Here is a 15,404-nt window from a genome sequence, read left to right on the forward strand (position 1 = left end):
TGCTCTGGGATTGCAGTATGTACAGAATTTCTCAACATATTATACAAGCTATCTCATGTATATTTATTGTTTTTATTTATTATTATATTCCATCAGAAAGTTTGGATGGACATGCTGGTCGGCGTGGTGGGACTGCTCCCAAGCGCTCTCACCCTGACTCCATAGGGGTATTAACCCACCAGTTGATGACTCGTGCTTTGTTCAACAGTCTGTTAAAGGTCGGCACTACCTCACACCAAATGCCGGGCGTTCACAGCCTCACAGAGTGCGGAATGCCAAGGGATAGCGTCAACCCGCAGCTGGTCCAACAAATCAGTGGACGCGAGCAAGCGAGAGAGGACAACACGAGGCGGGGTTAGGAACAGGCTCAGGAACGGGCTCAAAGTGTGTATGCAGATCTAGGAGTGGACAACAAGTGGCGGTGTAGGAGGCAGGCGGCTGTGCCCGATGGGACCAGCGGCGGGGCTGGTTGACTGCGCCTGCGTCGTGCGAGCCGAGCGAGTTGAACATGGCGGAAGCTCCGGTTGAGGAGAGCGTGAGCCCGATGCTGTTACCAGGCAGCACCGGCTCGGTAGCAACGGGCCTCCTCAGTCAGCTGCAGGCCACCTCCTGGGACCCGACCCTCAGCGCCGACTGGGACAACGAGAAGCCCTCTCAGCCTTGCTTGCTCCGGATTAAAAGGTTGGTTAGCCCCGGGAGGGGAGAGTGGGCTGAGGTGTCCAGGACTGGGCAGAGGTACGAGGAATATAGGATAGGCAAGGGAGGGAAGGAAGGAGAGTTGCGTGATTAAGAGAGGAGGAAGGAAGGGGAGGTGAAGAGAGTTGCGTGATTAGGATCTGTGGTTGTGTGTGTGTGTGTGAACCCGATTTGGTGGCATCGAGATTCATCGTCACCGAGGAGGACGTTAGAAGGGCCTTCCTGAAGATAAATCCAAGGAAGGCGACGGGGCCAGATAGCGTCCCAGGACAGGTTCTCCGGGCCTGTGCAAGCGAGCTAGCTGGAGTGTTTGCTTTTCAACTGCTCCTTGTTTCAGTCTAAGATCCCCTCGTGTTTTAAGAAGGCAACGATAATCCCGGTGCCGAAGAAGAGCAAGGTGGCATGCCTGAATGACTATTGACCTGTGGCTCTGACATCAATTGCTATGAAGTGCTTTGAGAGATTGGTTTTGGCACACATCAACCACAGCCTACCGGTCAACCTTGACGCTTTGCAGTTCGCCTACCGGAACAACAGGTCAACGGCAGATGCCATCTCTCTGGCCCTACATTCCTCCTTAGAACACCTGGAGAATAAAGAAGCATATGTAAGGCTCCTTTTCATTGACTACAGCCCTGCCTTTAATACCATCATTCCAAATAAACTGATTCCTAAGCTCTGGAACCTGGGCCTTAGCACTCAGATCTGCAGCTGGATCTTCAACTTCTTCACAGACAGGACCCAGGCTGTAAAAATAGGGGACAAGCTCTCCTCTTCAATCACTCTGAGCACCGGTGCCCCACAAGGCTGTGTACTCAGCCCCCTGCTGTACTCACTGTACACCCATGATTGTGTAGCCAAGTTTCCATTAAACTCAATATATAAGTTTACTGATGACACAGCAGTTGTAGGCTGTATCTCGGGTAATGATGAGTTTGAGTACAGAGAGGAAATTAAGTACCTAGTGGCATGGTGCGGAGACAATAACTTATCCCTCAACGTCAGCAAGATGAAGGAATTAGTTGTTGACTTCAGAAGGAGTAGCGGACCGCACGACCCAATTTACATTGGTGGTGCGCAAGTGGAACAGGTCAAAAGCTTTAAGTTCCTCGGGGTCAATATCACACATGACCTGACTTGGTCCAACCAAGCAGAGTTCACTGCCAAGAAGGCCCACCAACGCCTTTACTTCCTGAGAAAACTAAAGAAATTTGGCCTGTCCCCTAAAGCCCTCACTAATTTTTATAAATGCACCGTAGAAAGCATTCTTCTAGGGTGCATCACAACCTGGTATGGAAGTTGTCCTGTCCAAGACCAGAAGAAGCTGCAGAAGATCGTGAACACGGTGCAGCACATCACACAAAACAATTTTCCATCCTTGGACTCACTTTACACCACATGCTGTGGGAGCAGTGCTGCCAGGATAATCAAGGACGCGACCCACCCAGCCAACACACTTTTTGTCCCTCTTCCCTCCGGGAGAAGGCTCAGGAGCTTGAAGACTTGTACAGCCAGATTTGGGAACAGCTTCTTTCCAACTGTGATAAGACTGCTGAACAGATCCTGACACGGATCTGGGCCATACCCTGCCTCTTGGTTTTTTTGCACTACCTTACTTTCCATTTTTCTATTTTCTATTTATGATTTATAATTTAATTTTTTAATATTTACTAATTTTTACTATTTTTAATATTTAATATTTGTAATCCAGGGAGCGGAAAGCGCAGAATCAAATATCGCTGTGATGATTGTACGTTCTAGTATCAATTGTATGGCGACAATAAAGTATAGTGTGTGTGTGTGTGTGTGTGTGTGTGTGTGTGTGTGTGTGTATGCGTGTGTGTGTGTGTGTGTGTGTGTGTGTGTGTGTGTGTGTGTTTGTGTAGAAGTCAAATTTGGATGAAGTCACTCAGAGACCGTATAAGTACAAACTCTTTATGCAAAGCACTCGGAAATTACTCAGTTAGTCCCTCAAAAAGGAACGGTCTGTCTGTGACTGTTCCTGCCTGATCAACCAACTAACTCGTAGTTACCCTTACAGAACAGATACCCTCCCACACATACCAAGCTGGAGTCAGACTTATCTGTTGTTTGACAGTACTCAGAGACAAATTACAGAATAGGTATAATGGACAGAACATACACTGAACAGGCTGGAGCTGTCCTATTTCTACGCATGAGTGCATAAGGAGATAAGCATCCTGAAACCCTAGCTAGCTACCTTCAGAAGAGAAATATTGCTCAGCATTGAATAACAAAATTAGCACATTTCTTGATTATCAGCAGTTCCTTTCAGAAAAACAGGCTGCTATTGTTTAACGAAGTGTTAACCTTTTTACATAATTTATCATAGGCTCCTGTATCTCTTTCCTTAAACAGAAGCAAGAAGAGAGTATGATTTGGGTGGTGGGTGTCCTTGATGATGGATACAGTTTTCCTATGACAGTACTCTGTGTAGATGTGTTCAGTGGTGCAGAGGGCTTAATCCAATATGGACTGGACTATATGCTTTTTATAGGATTTTCTGTTCAAGACCCTTGGTGATCCCATATCAGGCTTTGACACACCAGCCAATAAACTCTCCACTGCTTATCTATAGAAGATTATCTCTGTTTTAAATGATATATATATATAGTCTGCGAAACTTCCAGGAGAATAGAGGCACTGGCATGCTTTCCTCATAATGTTGGAGCCAGGTTCTCTTAAATGATAATTTCGAATAATTTAAATTTGCAGATCCTGTCTACCAATGAGCCACTAATGAAAAATGATCCATGGACCTGCTTTCTCCTGTAGTCAATAATCTGCTCTTACATAAACTACCACTTAAAACACATAAATCTCTCTCTTTAACATGAAATAACTCATACTTTTTGCCAGGTGAAGTTCCTGTACCTTTTTAATTACACAACAGATCTTGTCCCGCGTTTTTGTCTTTTTACCAGGCATGGTGTCAGCTGCTCAATTCTTCTGTTAATTCTTACCTGACTTTAATTTTTACCTAATACCTGTGAACAGTATCTACTGTTCAATTCTTCTGATTTGTTTACCCAACTTTAATTCTTAGATGACTTCAAATTTTACCCGACTCTTGCCACCTATCCAATTTTATCCATTTTTTAAATCTGTTGATCATCAGCTTTTTGTTCCAGAAAAACAGGCTGCTATTGTTTAATGAAGTGTTAACCCTTTTACATACTTTATCATTCCCTCCTTTTGATCATTACATGATCAACAAAGCAATAATATTTTACTGAGAAAGTCACCAAGTACAGCATTTGAGTTATCAGTGGGTAAAAACAGTGTACAACAGTAATTATAACAATGGTAAGTACAGCTATTAGGCCGTAATGCAATATCATGCTCCACATATTATCGAACAGGCCTTCAAATGACCTTTCGGTGAACCCGTGTAAACTCTGCCCTACTCTCTTGATGCTGTCAATCTACTTGGCAATGTGCTGGGAGAGGGATGTAATGTTAATAGACTCATCAGGGATATAGGTGCGGCATTCTGTACCAGTGATAGTACAGGTTCCCCCTTTCTCAGCTAGGATAAAATATAAAGCCATACGATTCTGTAGGACTGTTTGTCGGATGGCTAACATTTCCTTGGTCATCTCAGCTTTGACAAATGAACGGGCAGACTATTATTTAAATGGGGAGAGAATTCAAAGTTCTGAGATGCAGTGGGACTTGGGAGTCCTCGTACAGGATACCCTTAAGGTTAACCTCCATGTTGAGTCAGTAGTGAAGAAGGCGAATGCAATGTTGGCATTCATTTCTAGAGGAATAGAGTATAGGAGCAGGAGTGTGATGTTGAGGCTCTATAAGGCGCTGGTGAGACCTCACTTGGAGTACTGTGGGCAGTTTTGGTCTCCTTACTTAAGAAAGGATGTGCTGACGTTGGAGAGGGTACAGAGAGGATTCACTAGAATGATTCCGGGAATGAGAGGGTTAACATATGAGGAACGTTTGTCTGCTCTTGGACTGTATTCCTTGGAGTTTAGAAGAATAAGGGGAGACCTCATAGAAACATTTCGAATGTTGAAAGGCATGGACAGAGTGGATGTGCAAAGTTGTTTCCCATGATGGGGGAGTCTAGTACGAGAGGGCATGACTTAAGAATTGAAGGGCGCCCATTCAGAACAGAAATGTGAAGAAATTTTTTTAGTCAGAGGGTGGTGTATCTATGGAATTTGTTGTCACGGGCGGCAGTGGAGGCCAAGTCATTGGGTGTATTTAAGGCAGAGATTGATAGGTATCTGAGTAGCCAGGGCTTCAAAGGTTATGGTGAGAAGGCGGGGGAGTAGGTCTAAATGGGAGAATGGATCAGCTCATGATAAAATGGCAGAGCAGACTCGATGGGCCGAATGGCCGACTTCTTCTCCTTTGTCTTATGGTCTTATGGTCTCAGCCACCTGAGTCTGGGTGTCTACCAGAGCGCTGGCAGTTTAATTTGACAATTCCTCCAGGGCAGCTGCCAACTTAATGATTTCTCGGGAGTTCCTAGCCGTGCCATAGGATAGGAAGGCAATCATCCAGAACCTCTCCGACTCTGTGATTCCCTGTTTCTGCCTCTGCCAGTGGGGGTGATCCCACAGCTTGGGCACTACCCTTAGGTTGGGGACTAGGTAAACTAGAAAACAGCACCTGCTCCATTTCTTCTGGGGTGGCTGCAGGTCCCACCTGTTGGTCACTTCCCCGGGTAGCCACAAGTAGGCTTTATCCCCACAAACCCAATAGGGGCTATTCAAAGGACCCAGGAAAAAGCCCACCATTAACATTATAATTATAGATGCTGTAAGTCCTGTTCGCCAGGAAGAGTTTCCCCTGGTTATTACAGTAACAAGTTGTATTTGCCACCCGGGCACGGGGCACACGTAGGTGTTGCCAAGAGGCTTCAGGAGAGGAGGACATATTCACAGGGACCTGAGATACCACCCTTCAAAACACTGACGTTTACGATCGCTCAGGGTCCTCTTGTAATTCTGGACTTCACTACCCCGGGTGTTATTAGAGAATCCCCAAGCAGAGAGATCCTCACTGGAATTGAGGGGGATCACTGACAACTGTACCATAGTCTTTCCATGTGGGGGTACTTGCACATATATCCGATATTCCCCTGCTTCTTGGTGTTGGGCATAGTTGTGGCAAAGGGACAGGAAAGTATTCTGGGCAAAATCAGACAGTAGGGGATGTTTTGGCCACAGCACTTGGGGAACTACTCCCTGTGTGGGCCTTGGGGAAAAGATGGTTCTAACCTGTGGGGAGCTGTCCCATCTTCGGTACATTGCTCCCGCCCTTATGTATGACTGTAGTTGACTGGAAGCCCACAAATAGAAGGCAGAAGACAACGGCCCAGTACATGGTGAAGTCTGTAACAGACTCCTTATTCCGTAAATTTTTATAGTCAGTAGAATGTGTCCACCGTGGTTGTCCTTCCAGCTTGACTGCTATGGGTGTGGTGAGCAGTACTTGGAATGGTCCCTTCCTCTGTTTTTCTAGTTAGTATGTAGGCCTCAGGTTCAATGTTGGGGTAGTCGCCTTCTCTTGTCGTGTCGTCTTCATCCTTGTATGCCTGACGCACCTGTAAATGTAAGGCTCAGAGGTTAGTTAACCAAGGTACTTCCCCATTTCCTCCCCCAATGTGTGCACGTCCATTTTTGCAGGTAGCCTATTTGTATCAGGAGTGAGAGGTTGTGTGGAACACTATGGAGTCCTTGGGAGCTTTCCAAAGGTTATTTCAGCTGGTGACAATCCTGTTTTTTTCCCTCGGGGCAGTGGCCCTCAAATTGAATAATGCTCAGAGCAATACCTTTAACCATTTAAGCCCCATTTCCTCCGTAGGTTTTGCCAATTTAGTTTTTAACATACCATCTGCCCTTTCCACTATACCTGCAGCCTGGGGATGGTGAGAGCGATGGGATTGTTGTTTGATGGGTAAGGCATTACAGATTTTCTCATATAAGTTTGCTACAAAGTGGGGACCGTTATCCGAACTCAACATTTCTGGTAGCTCATACCAGGGGATGACTTCTCACAACAGAATTTTAGCTGCTGTCTGGGCTGTGTTATTTGTGGTAGGTACTGTCTCGATCCATCTACTAAACACATCTATGATGACTAAGCAATATTTGTACTCTAGGTAGTTCAATAAAATCAATCTGTAAACATGAAAAGGGGCCTCCAGGTAGGAGAGTGATGCCCAACACACAGGGTGTCCCCTTTCCCACGTCGTTCTTACAGCATATTAAACATGCTTTTGTCCTCTTTGCTGCCACTTGCTGCAATTTCCGAAGCCACTATGTTTGCAGCAAACTGTTTACCCCTCCCTCATTTCCGAGGTGAGCACAAGTATAAGTATAATCAAGGAGGATTGGTAGAGATTGGGTAGGGATGCAGACCTGTCCTGCAGGGGTGAACCAGAGGCCCGTCACAGGACCCTCCTTACAGCCCATCTGTGACCACAGTCTGTGTTCCTCCTCAGGGGCGTCCCCTGAAACCTACGTATGACTTGCATGTCTGGCATACCCGTGCTGTCTGAGAGGCGCAGGGGGTTTTGGTGGGGCCCCGGTGGGACTATAATTTCGAGTCTCTGGGCTGTGGCTTTGTCAGTCTCATCAGCCATGGCGTTACTGGTGGAGGTTTTATCAGTCTGGTGGACATGAGCGGAGCATTTGATAATGGCCAATGTTTTTGGAAGCTGCAAGGCAGTGAGCAGAGCCTGTACAAACGTAGCATTGCTAATAGGATGTCCTGAGGAGGTGAGGAAACCCCGGCATTCCCAAAGCATTCCGTAGTCATGAGCTACCCCGAAGGCGTATCGAGCATCAGTGTAGGTGTTTGCATGTTTGTTGGTGGTGAGGATGCAGGCATGAGTGAGGGCAAATAACTCAGCTTTTTGTGCTGTCACAGCTGGTTGAAAGGCTGCCTGCTCGAGCACCATGTCATCTGTGACCACAGCATAGCTGGAACATCTCTGGCCTTGAGGGCCCATGAAGGACCTACCATCGACATACAAGTGTAAGGGGGTTTCGTCTTTATGTTACTGCGTAGGCTGATTAAAATGGCTTCTTTGTTATGTTTTACTTGAGAATGCTTCTTTGTTTTGACTAACGCTGAGAAAGTTTTGCGCTAGCAGCTTGTTTTGTGTTAGGCAATGATAAGAAGATGTTACGAACCAATTGGGATAGTTGTTATGTTTTTAGTGTATCTGGAAGATTGGTATGTGCGGGGTTTTGGAGGCAGAAGGTGGGAGAGAGAGACAGAGGGTGGACCAGGTGCTGCTAGTCCGCTAACAGGGTCGGACCCTGAGCGAGGAGAGGAGAGGAGACGGACTCATGGAGAGTGTCTGGTCGACCACCGTTGCTGGTCCCAGGCGGCCACTCGAGGTGGTCCGAGGGGTCGCAGGGTGAAGAAGAAGGGTCCTGAGCTCCAGCTGTTTGTGCACGGAGAGATTGAACTTTGATAAGTGTGGCGCCTTTTATTTTCCTTTTATATTTTATTCTCTATTAATTATCTAGTTCCAGTAATATCTATAAACTGTAAATCATTTAATCGTATCTGGTGTATTGTCTGTTATTTGGGCGGGGTGGGGTACATCACACAGCATCCACACAAACTAATTACCCAATTTGCCGGAGCCGAGGGCTGTTTCCCTAGACGACAGCGAGCTGAGCAACCCTGAGGCTGGCCGGCGGGGCTACAGAAGATTACGTTGGGGTCCTGTAGGGGTTAGTCTGTGAGGTCCTCACGGGCTGTAGTGAGGAGCTGATTTCGCAGCACACATTCGTTCAGAATTGTTGTAACCTGGGATGGCGATGTTAGGAAAGTGGCCGGGATCAAAGTGGAGCAGAGAGAAAAGAGACAGCACAAAAAGCTGAGTTATTTCCCTTACTCGCCCCATTTCTCTCCCTCATAGCGATCCATTTCGTAAAATCTTTGCTCCTTTAATCTCGCCTATAATTTTGTTGAGCATCTTCGTCAAACGAATCGCTGGGGTGGCCCATTTCTTCACTCAGGGAAAAGATCGTTGGGGTCGTCCCCTTATTGCCATCAGCTGGACAAGTCCTGGGGCATGTGGACCATCATAGGTGGGTAGGGCCAATCAGGGAATTGCTCCCAATCCTGGTTTGCCGGTTCCGGAGTATGTTTACGATGCCGGCAATTATCTGACCCCCATCGGTGTCCCTCACCCCGTTGGACAAATTCATGCTTAATTACAACTCCCTTTGAGACAGTTCTGGACTCTGCGCTGGGATCCCAGTAGTAAACTACAACCCGTCACATCTGATTACGATCATTATCTGGCCAGTGGTCTTAATCATCATGGCTAATTTAAAAGGGAGACATTGGAACAGCAGTGCATTAAATTGAGGGGAAGTATTCCCATTATTGAGGATCTGGTCCCCTGCATAAGTCCTGTAGCATGACACGAAGTGCTCCCAGTAATCCGACCCTGATTATTCCCCAGGTTTCGGTTTATATTCTAATACCTTGGGGATGTTAATAGGCTGTTGGAGTGCTTTTTCCAAGCCCTGGATTATCTGATTGGTCTGATCCTCATTGTTTGGCAACCCCACCCCTCAGTTCTTGGCAAGTCTGGTATCCTAGTTGTACCTTCCATTTCTATCGCTCATCCACAGATAATATCATGCAATAAAGTCTGAAAAGATCCTGGGGGGTAGCATTATACATCTGAATTGTGCTCCACACATACTGTGCGAAAAGCACCGGTTTCTCCTTTCTGTCAGGGGCCTGATTCTTTATAATGATCGTCTCTTGTGGTTTCCATGGAACATAGACCGGGATAACCACCGGCTGGTCTTGCTCCCCCGTCCTGGAATTTGGCATCAGTCAGATAGGTAACCATTTCTGAGATTCGGGACAGGGACTGAGCTTATCCATTCTTCAGTATCACCCCCTGGGATGGTTGGATATTGGAGGTCTGTCCTCCCCCCCCGCCTTTGTTTCACCCTTCCTCCCACGGTGTTGGAGAACCCTGGAGAATTTTCGGGTCCCATGGCTAGTAGCAGCTCCCGTTGTAGTGGTGGGAGTCTTGTCACGAGCCAGTCCTCATCGCGATCACTCTCATTAAACAGGGTCGGTAAGCCAGACATGCTCCCGGGATCCCGTATTTACTTCCCTATTTGTCCCCTGGGTTTTATTCCTTGATTAAGGTTTTGCATTTACAGTCGGCCCTCTTTATCCGCCAGTTCTGCATGCACGGATTCAACCAACCGCAAACCGAGAAAACCCGGAAGTGCTCCTCCAGCACTTGTTGTTCGAGCATGTACAGACTTTTTTCCTTGTCATTATTCCCTAAACAATGCAGTATAACAACTATTTTACATAGCATTTACATTGTATTAGGTATTATAAGTAATCTAGAGATGATTTAAAGTATACGGGAGGATATGCATAGGTTATCCTTGATCGGGATTGAAAAAAAGCTGGAAGTTCTCTTACTAAGTAAATCTGAACAGGTACATCTGGTATTATTTAGCATCAGTTAGTCAAACGTTTGTCTTAGTATATAGTATATATTTTACCTTTCTATGCATATAAAACACTTAAGAAATGTATGTTTCAGCGCCAGGCTTGGGAACTGAAGTTTCCAAGTTTGATCCAGTGACAGACTGCTCCCAAACGCGCTCTCCATCCCTGCCAGGTTGATGTGAAGGATCAAAAACCCAAAACCCCAAAACCCAATAATTAAACTACTGCGTTGCTTTCATCGGGGCAGGGCCTTTCTCACTTTATCCTTTAAAATTGTTCCGATCGTTGACCGACTGTAGCCTAATGCTTTTCCAATAACCGATGACGTTTCACCTCTTTCCGATCACTTCTTTAGTTCCACTTTATTTTCAATTGTCATCGTGATTATTTTTGTGAACAGAAACACTGTGGATTCAGAGCTCCGCCGCCGGGTCCTAATGCCGCACTGAGACAGGTTAAATAAGGTCCGGGGTTCCGCTGGGTCCTAAGATCCACCGAATTGAGACAGGTTGAACAAGGGACTTGAGCATCTGCGTTTTTTGGTATCCACAAGGGATTCTGGAACCAGTCTCTCGCCGATAAAGAGGGCAGACTGTATTACGACTGATCTGTTTCTGGACAGGTTTTACAGCTTGTTCACAGCTTGTCACATCCCAAATTCCTCCCCTTGGCCATACTTCATCCCCCAGTTTCTTATGTAAAATACCACTTAAAACACGTAAATCTCATACTTTTTGCCTAGTAGAGTTCTGTACTTTTTTTTATGACGCAATAGGTCTTGTCCCATGTTTTTGTCTTTTTACCGGGCATGGTGTCTACTGCTCAATTCTCCTGGTTTCTTTACCAGACCTTGGTTCTTACCCAGCTTTAATTTTTACCCCACACCTGTGCACGGTGTCTACTGTTCTGATTTCCTACTTCCTTTACCGGAGTTTTAGTTTTTTCCCGACACCTGCGCACGGAGTCTACTGTTCTCATTTCCTACTTCCTTTACCAGAGTTTTTAATCATTTAAAAAATTTTTTTTGCTCAGCATAACAAAACTTTCAATTTCCAGATACACTTACATGTACCTTGCCTCCCCTCACAGATATCAGGTATCAGAACACTTCCATCAAAATATAGACATCTCCACAACATTCTATACGAAAGCCCTTATTAGTATAGCAGACAGGTTTACATCTACATACTGCAGAAAAGGTTGCCATGTTTTATGAAAACTATTTGATTTAGAGTGTATCATACATGTCAAAAAGTCCAAAGGAATGTATTAATTTACACCAACCAAAAAGTCCAGGGGCCTTACGGGATATCCAACAAAGTAAAATATTCTTCCTTGCACAAAAAGTCAGGATGTTGAAAAGTTTTTTCTGATGTGCATTAATAAAACAACTGCTGGGTAAGCCTAAGAGTAAAGACACTGGGTCTAGTTCAAGCTCCATCTTCAGAATTTTTTCCATTTCACCCAAAATATCACTACAGTATGCCTGAAATTTGGGACAAGTCCAAAAACAGTGGGTGAAAATTCCAGTATTTACTTTATATTTAAAATACATTGGAGAAACCCCCGTCTTAAATTTTGAGAGACGATCTGGAGTCAGATGGGCTGTATGCAGAATTTTGAGTTGCAGTGCTTTAATTCTATTACAAACTGAAATTTGCTTTGCATTATCACAGATGTCTTCCCATCTTTCGGCTGTAATTTCTACTCCCAGCTCTTCCTCCCAGACCCTTCCCAGCTGCTCAACCTCTCCACAAGAACACTCCCTCAGGATGCTGTAAAAAGTACTAATAGAGCAGCGGTTCCTGACCGCCTGGGCTGCAAAGCATGTGCACCAGGCTGCAAGGAAACAATATGATTTGACGATATGAGTCAGCTGCACCTTTCCTCATTCCCTGTCACGCCCACTGTTGAGCTTGAACGCACGCGAGGTCATTACCCATGCGTCACCCATGTCAGAGCGGGAAGGAGATCAACTCCTTGAGCTTGCAAATGACGGCGGGCTGAACAGTCTGTTTGACATAACATTTCAGCCGGCATTCTGGATCAAAGTCAAATATCCTGAGATAGCCACGAAAGCAATGAAAACGTTGCGTCCATTTCCAACATCATATCGCTGCGAAGCGGAGTTTTCTGCAATGAATGCAATGAAAACTATACTGCGGAATAGACTGGACATAAGGAACCCCCTTTGAGTATCACTGTCTCCCATCACCCCTCGATAGGATAGTCTTGTTGCAGGGAAACAAGCCTAGGGCTCCCACTGATTCAGCGATATTGGTGTGTTGCAATGATTTTATATGTTCATACGAGGAAAATATGCGCTGTGTGTTTAATATCCAAACGTTACTTAATATGTTATGATGCTATTGACTTATAAGTGATTTATAATTGACTTAATCACTATATTCATGGGAGGAAAATATGTGATGTGTGTTTAATATTAACGCAAATACGAGGAAATCTGCATATGCTGGAATTTCAAGCAACGCACATAAAATTTACTGGTGAATGCAGCAGGCCAGGCAGCATCTATTGGAAGAGGTACAGTCGACGTTTTGGGCCGAGACCCTACGTCAGGACTTCGTCAGAATTTAATATTAAATTGGTTAGATAATCCCTTTTAGAAATGAAATTGAGTGTATTAGCCACTTATAAGTGACATAGTTGACTTATCACCTATATTCCAGTCGTGATTAACACCCACCCCCGAACCAGAATTCAAAAACGATTTGTAAAACCCGTGCGCACTGGTGCCCGCGCAAGGCTTCATGGTCATAGTAGTCTATCTCGGGATAAACACAACATATTTGATTGCTATTCCTGTCCGTTGGCAGCCCTACCCCTGCACCCCCCCCCACCCGCCCGGGTCGGCCAGTCCGCAAAAATATTGTCAATTATAAACCGGTCCGCGATGCAAAAAAGGTTGGGGACCCCTGTAGTACAGACTTCACCCTTAGAACAAAACACCTGCTTTTCCATGTCAGAACTATAGAAATCAGTTAACAATGATGTTTTTTTCTGTATATAATCTCATATCTGAAAGAAACAAAAGAGAAGAGTCTCGGCCTGAAACGTTGACTGTACCTCTTCCTAGAGATGCAGCCTGTTAAATTTCTGTATGATTTGACTAAAAGACATCAAAGTTCCTTCATCAAACGAATCTCCTAGATGGAAAATACCCTTAGAAGTCGAAAGTTTAAATCCAGAATCCATTATGCCAGGCTGAAAATCTGGACTGCAGGTTGTTGGAGTGAAGGGTGGTTATTTTCGCTGTGCTGCCCTCAATTTGTCGCACTGCCCTCCAAGCCCTGACTGTATTAATGGTTATTGGATTGCGACAATACTCCTTAACTAGTTTCACCTTATTGAGGAAAAGCAAATTAATAAGAGGGCATTTTGCTTGTCAAGTTTCAATGTCCAGCCAAATTGAGGAGGGGTCCCTGCCAACCCAGTCAACCACATAAGATGAAAGGGAACTTAATTGATATCTTTTTGCTGTCTGGAAAATCCAGACCCCTAGACTACTGTGAAGATGTTACTTACATTTTAATACAGGGTCTTTTTTTGTTCCAGTTGAAAGAAACAAACCAGCCATTTAATTTTTTACAGTATTTGTTGGGTAAAAATGACTGGAATCATTCGTATTGGGTAGAGCAGACGAGGAAGAATGTTCATTTTGAGCAAGGATACTCGGCCAAGCCAAGAAATGGGAAGAGTGCTCCATCCTGTTTGATCTTGTCAAATAACTGTGTAAAGTTAGCTTTGAACAATTGATCAAACGTAGGTTTGATAAATATGCCTAAGTAAACAAAACCTGTCTGCAACCATTTAAAGGGGAAAACACCCTGAGTGTCAGATACCTGCTGTAGATTCCCCAGAGGCATAGCCTCTGATTTAGTAAAGTTGATTTTATAACCTGAAAAGGCGCTAAATGAATTGATGCATTGTATAAGGTGGTGTACTGATATAGCGGAGTTTGATAAGAAAATTAGAACATTATCCGCATACAATGTAATTTTTTGTGACTTTAGTCCTATGTCTGTAGCAGATATTTCGGGGTTTCGCTGAATAGCCTCAGCCAATGGATTGATCACTACTGTGAAAAGTAGTGGTGATAAAGGGCAGCCCTGCTGGCTGTCCCTCAGAATACTAAAATTATCCAACCTAATACCATTAGTGAGAATCTCCACCCACCTAATAAAATTATTGCCCAAACCAAATCTTTCTAAAGTGAAAAAAAGATACGGCCATTTGACATGATCAAAGGCCTTTTCTGCATCTAAAGAAACCATCAAGCCATCCACTGTCTGTTGCTGACATGCCCGAATAATATTAAGTAATCTTTGACATTGTTAGATGATCCAAGGCTTTTTGCAAAACCCATTTGATCCTCTTTTATGATAAAAGGTAACACAGTTTCTAATTGCAACGCTGAGGTTTTAGGTAAGATTTTAAAGTCAACATTTAACAATAGAATAGGCCTGTAGGAGGCACAATCTTCAGGGCTTTTTCCTTTTTTAAGAATTAGGGAGATACTAACTTCTCTCAATGATGGTGAGAGGAGACCATAATGAAATGCATGATTGAGCATGTTTAGCATAGGCTCTGATACTAACCCTGTGAACTCTTTATAGAATTCACTACTGAGTCCGTTAGGACCAGGAGCCTTCCCACTTTGGAGCTGTCTCACAGCTTCCTGTATCTAATGTATAGATAATGGAACATAGAGGAGGGACTCTTGTTCAGAAGAAATGCCTAGGAGATCTAAATTCCTGAAGAAGAACTCTGTCCTAGATTATCCATCATTACATTTCTCAGATTGATACAATTTAGAATAAAAATTCTTAAACACAATACTAATCATTTTAGAATTACTAGTGAGGGCTCCTGTCCCATCTCTAATTGAAGCAATAGTCTGAGACGCATTTTTCTTTCTAGCTAAATAAGCCAAATACCTACCTGGTTTCTCACCATGTTCAAACAGTCGTTGTTTAGCAAATGTCTTGAATTCGGAAGTAAAGTAATCTGTAAATCTATTATCTTTTAGAATAAAAGGGTTCAGCCTCCAATGTCTAGATCGTGCTGCATTATCTTTGGGTTTAATATTTAAATATACTGCTGCATGGTTAGAAATAGCGATATTTCCAATTGTGCAGGATACAGCTAAATTTAGGAGAGTTTTGGGGGTTTAAAAAAAAGTCTAT

General features: G+C 44.3%; 1 protein-coding gene across 1 annotated transcript in view; it reads left to right on the forward strand.

The window, feature by feature from the left end:
* Nucleotides 1-508: 508 nt before the first annotated feature.
* Nucleotides 509-15,404, forward strand: part of LOC134341082 (ubiquitin-conjugating enzyme E2 Z-like) — a 127,302-nt gene continuing 112,406 nt past the window's right edge. Inside the window, exon 1 of the mRNA XM_063038832.1 lies at nucleotides 509-681. Within this exon, the coding sequence (XP_062894902.1) occupies nucleotides 509-681 (173 nt within the window). The remainder of the gene's footprint in view (nucleotides 682-15,404) is intronic.

Source organism: Mobula hypostoma, chromosome Y, assembly GCF_963921235.1.
Source record: "Mobula hypostoma chromosome Y, sMobHyp1.1, whole genome shotgun sequence".
In the NCBI taxonomy this organism is placed as follows: Eukaryota; Metazoa; Chordata; class Chondrichthyes; order Myliobatiformes; family Myliobatidae; genus Mobula; species Mobula hypostoma.